The 10,225-nt window shown below is 54.2% G+C and overlaps 1 protein-coding gene across 1 annotated transcript; it reads right to left on the bottom strand.

Moving 5' to 3' along the window:
* Positions 1 to 7: 7 nt before the first annotated feature.
* Positions 8 to 9,182, bottom strand: MCRS1 (microspherule protein 1). The gene is made up of 15 exons (XM_045554996.1): positions 9,085 to 9,182; positions 7,728 to 7,847; positions 7,070 to 7,208; positions 6,559 to 6,697; positions 5,797 to 5,955; positions 5,540 to 5,649; positions 4,556 to 4,664; positions 4,135 to 4,273; positions 1,906 to 1,981; positions 1,582 to 1,610; positions 1,372 to 1,464; positions 1,114 to 1,196; positions 929 to 1,016; positions 564 to 691; positions 8 to 452 (listed from the first exon to the last, which is right to left on the bottom strand). Exons 2-15 carry the CDS (start codon positions 7,735 to 7,737, stop codon positions 366 to 368), a joined length of 1,389 nt encoding a protein of 462 aa, XP_045410952.1. The 5' UTR covers positions 7,738 to 7,847; positions 9,085 to 9,182; the 3' UTR covers positions 8 to 365.
* Between the last annotated feature and the right edge of the window lie 1,043 nt (positions 9,183 to 10,225).

Below are 10,225 nucleotides of genomic sequence, written 5' to 3'. Positions count from 1 at the left end.
AAGAAACTACTTTGGAACTTGGTGCTTTTTATTTACAAAAGAAAAACAATAAAGGAAAAGTCTGAAGCTAACCAGCTGGAGACAAGAGTGAAGGTGGCAATCGGGAGAGGAGAGGAAGGGGCGTCTGCAGAGAGAGAAAGAGGGGGAGGGGCTCTGGCTCTAGGGAAGCCAAGGGTCCCAGCCTCTACTGGCTTCACCGTGCCAGCCCCCTCCCCCAAGGCTCAATCAGTGGGCCTAAAGTTGGGCTTCCTGCTGCCCACCCTGGGCCAAAGGTTTTTCCAGGAGCCTGAGTTCCCAGCTCAAGGGGGCTGGAATGGCAGGAGAAACCAAGGCCAGAGAGAGCCCAGGGTTCCTGCTACCACTCCTCACTGCGGTGTGATCTTGGCAGCCTCGGCCCGGATGAGGGCAATGAGGTCCTGGTTGATGAGGAAGACGAATCGCAGGCTGGCGATCTGGGTTGGGGAGAGGAGGCTCGGGTCAGAGGTGGGACCGGGGCCAGGCCCACATACTGGCTCAGCACACCCAGGTCTCGTCCTGGCCTTTCCACCTCCCTCCCAGCTCACCTCCACCACAGAGTTGTTGCTGAGGCGCCATTTGGAGCCACACAGCACAGGCCGCCCATCGATATAGATGGGCCGCCGGCCCTCATTGGCAATGAAGAAATCGCCATTGTTCTTCAGCTTGATGACACCTGTGGAAGTAGAGAGGAAAAGGGAGGTGATGGGAGGCCAGAAGACAGCCAGGAGCCCAGGGACAGGAGCTAGAAGGCACCCAGAAGTCCCAAGTTAAGCTCCTTTAGGCCTTGCCTCAGCTGGTCTGCGAAGGTTCCCACAGACACCAAGCCCCCCAAGCCCCAGGGCTGCACAGGGCAACAAGAGGCCAAGAGGGACATCCTCACACTGCTTACTCCTGGGGCAGGGGTTGGTACCTTGCTTCCGGGAGATCTTCCAGGCCGGACCCTCCAGAGACAGGTCCACATCAATCTGGTTATCCTTGGTTGCTCTGCCCAGGGTGATCTGGGGAAATGGAGCAGGTGAGGGCTGGGACCTGAGGAGTTGGGGGAGGAGGTCCACACAGACCAGGGAAAGATGAGACATGCAGGGCCTGCCTCACCTCGCGAGAACGCATCAGGTACCGCACCATGCGGCCCCGCAGCACCGCCAGCGTCTGGTTGTCGAAGTCTGGAGAGCTCATGCCTGGGGGAAGAGCAGGGTTTAGACGAGCCCACTCCTGAGGGCCAGAGTGGAAAGCAGGTAACCAGGGCAAGGTCTGAGAGGGAAAGGAGGTGGGCCTGGGAAACAAGGGTCTACGCAGCTAGGGTGGGGTGAAGGATATTGAAGAGTGAGCCTTCTCGTCCCCAGGCCTCCTCACCTGTGATGCTGTCTACTAGCACCTGCCACTTATGCAGTTCCTGTTCCAGCTGCCGAATCTCTCGTTTCTGGCGCCGGTCAGCCACTGTCAGCTCTGGGGTGAGGTAGGGTGGTAAGGAAGGACACCCTGAGGCCACCAGCACCTTGTACTGGTCCTCTCCGTGGCAGCAGAAGCTTCTATTCCCTCATAGTCCCACCAGGGCACACTTACCGTGTTCCAGGACCTCATCTCGCATGTCCCTGTGGGGCGAGAAGAGTGAATCAGGCTCCACTTTCAGCTAGCCTGCCACTGGGCTCATTAGGGTCTCCCCAATCCCTTCAGCCAAGATGCTTAGAAGGCCCTTGTATGTAGCCTTGGCCTAGCCTCCTTCCCTGGGGCTGGGGTGGGGATGAGAGTAAGGCATGAGCCTAAGAGGGCCCCGGTGGGAGTGGAAGGGCCTCAGCAAGGAGGGCCAAGCACCACCTGCTGTGACAGAAGTCCTCTAAGAAGAGCGACTCAGCTCTTTCCACCCCTGCCTGTGGTCCAGCCACTCACTTGAGCTTATTGTCATCGATCAGGTCCTCTGCATCGGAGAAGTTCAGCACTTGGTCACCCTTGGGCAGCGGCTGCACTGAACAAATGACAGAGGAAGGGTGAGCACCGAGGGTCCTCCTACTCAAGTCCAGGCTGCTGAGCAGACAACTGAGCCAAATGGACAAACTGCAAAGATTGAGCCGGGTGGAGAACCCCATCCAGGTGAGGGAGCGCACACCAGATAAGGCTGCGCTCTAACTCGGCAAAAAGCATTCCTGGGTTTAGGCTAAGGGCAGAGGTGGTTCTAGAAAGGGAAGGAAATTAAAACTGACCTTTTGTATGGGCTTCTCAGTGTGCGGAGGGCTCTTGATTACATAGCCTTAAGTAGGGAAGACACTATTAGCAGCTCCATGTTACAGATGAGAAAAGGGATACGGGGTGGGGTGTGGGAGGAGCGGAACTATTTGGCTTCAGTTTGGGATGGAACCAGGATTCAAGCCCTGCTCTCTGATTCCAAACCCAAACTCCTCCCTCCACCATATCACATGCTCGCCAGCATTTCCTGCCACACTCTGCAAGGGGCCGAGAGGCATATGCCAGTCAAGACCCACTTAGAAAGTACGTTCCAGTGGGGAGCTGCCCCATCTCAAAGCCAGTTGTTTTTCAATCTGTGGGTCATGACCTGACAATGGGTCATGCAATTAGTTTTATTTATTCAAAAACTGAAATGGAACAGGAATCACATCAGAGCCCATGGGACACATGCAGGACAAATATTGCTTCATGAAAGTTTTTCAGGTTTTTTTTCTGGTCAAAATGTAAAAGGGATTAGGGCCCCAAATATCTGAGAACCTCTGCCTTTAGGGCAGCCATTCCCAGGCTGTGCTCTGCAGCAGCTCGTGGCCACACGACTGTGGGCCGAGGAAGTGAGGGCAGCTACGTGGGGCTGCCAATGCTCTCTTCCTCTGCTCACTTAGGTCAGACTGTGTGGGGAGGCAGGGATTAGGGCACCCCCTGCCCCGAGCTCTCTGATATGCCACCAATCTATGGTCAGCTGACTTGGCAGCTCAGCAGTGTCTACTGCCTGTTCCTAGGGACGCCCAGCTCTAACTGGCAAAGGAGAAATCAAATCCCCACATATAAAGACTCTTGAAGGAAAAAATAAAACCTTTAAGATAAGGCTTTCAGTTAACAAATAACTTGACACAAAATGACTTCCAAAATAATGACAAAGGAGCTAGCTTTAGCAGTAGAAATAAATTTTAGCCAGTGTCTCTGTGGGAATTCAGTGATGCCCAAGTCTAAAGGAGCAGAAGTTTGGAAGCTGGAGGAAGAGGGCTGCCCCTGAACCGCTCAAATAAGAGGTCCTTAGGAATGAAAGACGGGGCCTCCTCTAATAAGGAGATTCTCTAAAATCTACCTGCAGGAATATCTTTTCCAAACTAGAAGCTGCAGGAGCTTGGAAGTGAGGTGAAGGGCACAGCTGAAGCTTCACTTCAGCACTGTGTGAAAAGCTACATAGCCTACATAGAAGGCAATGGGCAGTAACATTCAGCAAGTAAGAGCGTGCCTGTACTACACACACAGGAACCTGAACCACAGTCCCACTGAAGAGTTCCTGCAGTTTAACATTCATCACTAGAGGAGGGAGACTTTGTTGATGAGGGCAGAGAGGAAGCAGAGAGCTTTCTGGCCCTTGGGGAAGGAGAAAGACAGATGGACGAGTGTGAAGTCCCAGTGGGGACTTCTGAATGGCCTGAGGGCAGCCTGACAGCACTGACTGCCTGGTGGGTGGAGAGGAGGAAGAGAGAAGGAAGAAGGCAGAAAGGAAAGGGGTAGAAAAGCTTAGAAAAAGCGGTTATTGTCTCTAGGGTGGGAAACAAAGGGAAGAGTGAGCAGTGGAAGGGACTTTCATATTTTGCTCATGTTCAAATGTTACTCATAAAAAATATATTAATGTACTATTTACATAGTGGTCAAATATGTCAGGAAAAAAACAAAAAACAGGAAGTGATAGACAACTCTGCTATTTGGACTTTTTGCCCAGGATTCTGGGGAATTTGGGCTACCCTTACCGTGATGCCGAGGACCTTTCCAACTACTTTCTTTCTGGAAGGAAGGAAAGTGAGGGGAACAAGACACTGGGGGCCACTGAAGAATTAGCTACAGGGCAATTGAAAGCAGCTGTGCACAGACTACCTCACACACACACACGCACACTCCCCAGTCTGCCAGCTCCTGGGGCATTACCTGTCTGGTCCTCCAACAGGTAATACTGCTTCATGAGCTGCCAGTGGGCCTGCAGAGCCTTGGCAGTACGGGCCAGATAGAAGGCATCGGGGTGTCTGTGCAGCAGGTCCTGGAAGGTCTCCAAGGTGGGCTGGCTGGTCTGGAGGGCGAGAGACATGCTCTGGGCTTTCTCACAATTGCCTCTGCCTTACCACCCCACCTCCTGCCCTGGTCCCCCCAACAGAAGCTAAAAACAGCCCAGGAGCCATGCTTGGTTCCTCCCAAGGCCCCCATCACAAAGGCCCCTGTAGATGTCCATACGTTTGCACATGTGAGCATCTGGATGGTGGCTGGGGAGGAGGGCACCCCACGTCAGTTGTTTCCTAGGTGGTCTAACTCTCCCCCTGCCCTGATCCTCAACCTTCCCAGTCCTCGGCCTTACCGATCCCACTTTGCTCAGAAGCTGCTCCTCAGCCTTGCTAAACAGGGCCTTGCTCTGGATGGCTGCAATGGCCTCTGGGTGCAGCTGCCTCATGGCCTGGCAGGCCAACCTAGACAAGGGCAGACAGAGAGCAAGGGAGGGTGTCAAGCAATCGGGGTTCCTACTTCCTCTAAACATGAAGGTCTTTGAGATCCCAAACCTAGAGGCAAGGCCCTCAACAGGAAGACCCTAAGGCTTAGCATAGCACCTGTGGCCCCATGAGTTTTGTCAAACAAGTAAACAGACTTCTCAGAAGACTGAGGCTCCTATGTCTCCTTAATGCCCAGTCCTGAGGCAGATCCTGAGATCAGCTACTGTTCCCTCCCAAGCCCTTCCTCCTACTTGGCCAAAGTTGCCACCCCTAGCCACTGCCTACGACCTCCTCTTTCCCAAGGCGAGCCTGGCCCGTTGCCTGGTGTATCAGGATTGTGGCTGTAGCTTACATGGTGCCAGGGGCTGTGGAGAAGGAAAAGATGGGTGTTAAGCACCCAGCCAAGCTCTGAAGACACTGAACTAGGTGACTGAGGAGGAGTAAGAGTGTGTGGTGTGTGCACATGAGTTTATTTAGAAGCCTGGCTATTAGTGCTGGAAGGGGCTTTGGTGTTCTGTTCAACTCCCTCTTCTTAGGAGGAAGAAACTGCAAGAGGTCAGTGTGGGAAGGTTAGGAGGTGACCTGCCCAAAGCCATAGTGCACACAGTGATGGAACCAGAGCCCTTAGCATTCATTTGGGGGTTTTCTCCCATGCTACTTCTTCTGTTTTCAGACGTCCTTGCTTCTGGCAAGGACTAGCAAGGCTGGAGGTAGGAAGAAGCTCCCCTTTGAAGTCTGGCACGGCTCAGTACCACCCCCGAGGATGCAAGGTTCCTTGCGCCATGGTACAATTCTCTCTTCTCCAGGAGCCGATGTCCCCAGTACCTCCCACTGCTGGAAGCAGCCCCACTCACTTGGAGATGACAGGATCGTAGAGCAGGGCATACCAGCGCTCCTGGACTTCCCGAAGGGTGAAGCGGCAGCTGAACTTCACACCCAGGTGGACGGATGTCAGGTCGTTGGTCTGCAAGGCCGCAAAGAGATTTACTCCAGCCTTAGAGCTGGGAAGAACCCTTCCCTTGCCACCCATAGGGCCCTGCTGGGCTAGTTTGGCGGCTAGGAACTAGACGCTGGGGAAAGGGGACACTAACCCTGTGGAGAGAAGCAGTACCTGCAGCACAGCATTGATGAGCAGGAGGTCATCCGCAGGCTTCCAGCGGCCCAGATCCTTAGTCACCTGAAGTGGCTGTTTACTCTTCTTCACACGCTTGGTGAGTCCAGGGGCTGGGGCTGGGCTGGGTGGCACAGGAGTGCTGGGGGCCTTGGACACCTGGGCAGAGGACAGGAATAGAGTGAGTTCAAAGAAGACATCAGGGCAGCTGGGGCCTCAGGCCTAGAGCTTTAGGTACTCTGTGGCAGCTCCAGCCAACAACAGGAAGCACAGGAAGGGAGCTCAGCTTTCTAGTACCCACCCCCACCCCACCCCCACCAAATCACTTCTACATACTCCTTGACCATATGGGGTCTTCTCTTTGCTGGTAGCACCCCCAATCCCAGAGTGAACAGTGGGTGAGGAGGATACCAGGAAAACACTCTTGCTGGTGCAGTGTCTAGGGCCAGAGTAATGCCACCTGGGGGTTATTTTTACATCCTGCAATGCTGGGAACAGGCTGTCTGCTCCCAGAATAGATGCACGCTCCATGCCTCCCACACAGAATGTGATACAGGCTGCACTGGCAGCATTGGGGGGGTACAGGAAAAAAGGGGGAGTAGGGAGAGATGGGCTCCCAGGAGGGAGGAATCTGAGATCAGGGCTGGGGCAGCGTGGTCCTTGCACAGCCTCCTCTGCAGGGCTCCTGACAGCTGGCGAAAGTTCTGGGGAAACATGAAATCTGGCATTGCACCCCATCCTCTGCATCTCCCAATCTCTCACCTTCTTTTTCTCACTGGAGGAGGGTTCACTCCCGGAACAGCGCCCTGGTTCCACCCCACTGGTCCCCTTCGCTCGGGTAGAGGACTTTGCCAAGCTGCTCTCCACGAGCTCATCATCAAATTTCTTCCTCTTGATGAACCTGTGGAGGGTCCTGCCCGGTGAGCACTCCTTACCCCTCCCTGGTAGCTGTTCACACACACCCAGTCTCCAAAATAGAGTAGGTTCCTAGCAGGGTGCTCAGTGTTCTGGGCACTTTCACTTTACACCAGAGCTAGGCTCAGATGACAGGGGATTGCACCACAAAGACTTCTCATGGGAGACCTGGGATCTTCTTCCCCAGTCCTCAGTCCCGTGGGGAGGGATTTAGTAAGGACAGGAAAAGCACAAGGCTCTGCCAATGCTTAGTCCCCAAGGGGCTTAGGTAGCCATTCCCAACAGAGGCAAAGGCATGCAGCATCTAATGCTACAGACCTTCCCCTTCCCAGTCCCTGGCCCTCCAAACCCTTATTACCTGGAGGAGCTTCTCCGTTTAGGGATGGTGCCCAAGGCCTGGGAGGAGGCTCGCTTCTGCCCTGCCAGTGACTCCTCATCCTCTGAGCGGCTGGCAGTGCCTGATGCCATCAGGGATGAATCTAGCAGTCCCTGAGAATCTAGAAAAAGAGAAACGGTAAACTCAAGGCCTCCTAAGTGCCTAGCTGTGCCTTCAGCCACTGCACATCGGACCCCTCCTCAAACGCCCTTCCCCTGCCAGCCCTCTTGGCCCCTCCCCTGCTTTCTTGACACTTGAGCTTTTAAGGTAGGAGTTCCTTGGCCATCCAGATCCCATCTGGCCTCAGACCTGGCCCAGACCTTCCACGCTGGGCAGTTCCCCCGGTGCCATGTGTCATGTCGTGCAGCACATGGTGCTCAGGTCAGACTGGTGATGCCGACACACTGGCCTCTGGGCATAACTGTGCTCTCTGCCATCAAAATGCAGCCATGCCAAAGAGCGGCAGCTCAACAGCAAGTCAGTCAATTGTGGCTCTGCCGACAGGTACGTGGATGGTGCTGGCCCAGGGGGAGGTGGCAATGCCCAGCCAGGACCGAAAGACACACGTGCCAGGCACGGGTTGGAATCAGCAGATGCTTGGTGCCTGAGCACTTGGGGAGCTGGCCCGGCCTCATACTACCTTTGTCCATCCTCTTACAGTCCCAAAGCCACTGGTTCCAAACCACAGGGCTAGGAGGAAGGGTCCCACAGGCTCATCCAAGGATTCTGACCAGGTGAGCTTAGAGGCTGAGAGGAGATTCTGTGAAGGAGAAATGAGGCTCCCTGAGGCTCAGATTTCCAACTGGCCAGCCTCATCTCCTCATACTGGCTCAGGTCCCTGAGGGTCCCATAAGCTAAGGAAGACACAAAGAGAGGAAAGAGGCGCAAGGCCCTACTCTGCCAATACTACCCTTATAAACCAGTAGCCTTGTGACAGTCCCTGACACCTGTGAGAATATGATACAGACTACAGACTTCTGAAAAATGTACAAACACATACTATTGCAGGGGGTCACGGACCCCTCTAATTCTACTCATAACTTGTAGATTAAGCACCTTGACTACAAATTAGCAAGAGACAAAGGATTCTTGGCTCACTTTTTCTATTTGTCAGCTGCCCACTCGGCTCAGAAGCACCATCCTTCCCCTCCCAGGCCAAAGCTGGGAAAAGGAAAGGGAGCTAGAACTCCAACCAATCTCACTGGTTTTTTTTTTTTTTTTGTCTGTTTTTTCATTTGCAGCTTTTGCTGAAGATTTAGTGAGCAGTACCTTGTGAAAGCCAAAAAACGCAGTTTGGGAACTGCGGAAGTATAAACCGCTCCAAGGGTGCAGGTGAGAGACAGGGCCACTCCTATACCCTAGAGAACTCGGGTACTGGACTTTCTGGGGCGCTCCACTTGCAGGTACATGCCCCTGCTGACCAGGGTGGCTTTTAGCAGCGTTCTGGCCCTGTCCTCAGGTGTGCTCATTGTGCCGCTCCACAGGATACGGCTGGGAATCGTGACACCTGAGGAGAGGGCGAAGGGGCCTGATCCTGCGGGCAAACTGAAGCAAGGTGTGTGCCTCCTTCCTTCTCCAGCCCTCTGCGCCTCGTTCTTCCCGGAGTGCACACCCAAGGTGAGGGATCGGTCCAGGTCTGTTTTCAGGGACACGGGGTAGAAGCAGTGATGAAGTCAGCTCTACAACTCAAAGCAGAGCATCAAGTGAACCTCGATGCTCTCGGAGCCTTGGTTTAAGCTCCACAGGCCGGTGGCAGGGGAGGGGGATCAACTCTCAGACCAATTCTCACCCCACCTTCTGCATGCCACCTCTGCGCATGCGTAACACCTCGGGCCAGATTCTGGCCCGGTCCGGCCCACGCATGCGCAGATTTTCGGGGCGCTACTGGGGCGGGGCCCCAAACCTTGGGGGGGAGTCGTCCCCGGCGGCATTCTGGGAAACTCCACTTCACCCCCAACTCCGCTCAGAACCCTCATAGGCGAACCGCGAGGTCTCACCATTCCTAGGCTGCCAGCTCCAACAATTTCTCCGCGGCGACGGCAGCAGCCGCAGGGCCAAAGCCGGCTTCCGTGAGCTACGTCTACTTCCGGGTTACGAACGAGGGGCTGGGCAATCTCTTCCGGCTCGTCCCGGGAACGGACATGAAGGAGGTGTGGCCGTGGCTCTGAAGGTGTACTATTCTGCTGATAGCCCAAAGCAAAAGCTTTCCCAATTAGGACAGCATATATGGAAACATAAGGGATCATAGGCACTGGAGAGGTTGTCTTGCTGGAGGGAGCGGTTAAAGGGAAAGGCGAGACGTGGAGCGAGACCAAGCTGGGCGAGCTAAGGCGACGCCAGGAGGGGCGGAACCGAGGGCGGGGCGGGGTGGGGTGGGGCCGCAGACTGTATTTCGGTTTCAGAATTCCCACGAGGTATAGGAGTCTTTGAGGGTTTCCCAGGACCAATTATGCATTGTTTGATTCTGCCAGCGGTTTTAGAGAAAGTACTGTCAGGTCCTGTGCTAGGCACGAGGCAGGGAGATTATGTTGAGGAGCTGGCTCTAGCCGAGGAGATGTGGCATACGGAAGGGGCAGGGAGGTTACCGTCTGAGAAGCAGAGTATCGGGGGCCGCGTTCCTAAGAAGGTAGAGACCCTGGGAGAAGGAGCGGTGCCCAATCGGTCCCATCAGCCTGACCCCACCGTACTACTGGAGACTTATGTGGGTGCCAGGAGGTAAGAGAGAAGACTAATGGAAGCACCCTGAGATTAGAGTACCCTGGAAGGAATTTAGGGATGGGAGCCAATAGGAAAAGTTGGGAGTTTGGGGCTATGAGAGATGCCTGGGAAAACTAGAAAGACTGTCCTCTAAAAGAGTGGTTCTATTTGTTTTATGCTTCCTTTGTGGGGTACAAAAGTGTAGCAGCTTTAGAAAAACATTTCAGCTCAGAATAAGGAAAATGCAATTCCAAAGCTGTCCAGCAACTAGGACAGCTTCTTTAACAGAAGTGTCAAGCACACATGACCTGGACATTGCAAGGGATTTCAGGTATCAAGTAAGAGACTGGCTCTTCTGGCCCTGGCCCTGACAGTGTATGATAGCCCTCTCCTTTAAGAGTCCCACCTCATTTACTGTCCTGTAGACTTCCTTAATGAATA

Source organism: Lemur catta, chromosome 6 (assembly GCF_020740605.2).
Source record: "Lemur catta isolate mLemCat1 chromosome 6, mLemCat1.pri, whole genome shotgun sequence".
NCBI classification, from domain to species: domain Eukaryota; kingdom Metazoa; phylum Chordata; class Mammalia; order Primates; family Lemuridae; genus Lemur; species Lemur catta.
This window is presented reverse-complemented; position numbering and strand designations above follow the sequence as displayed.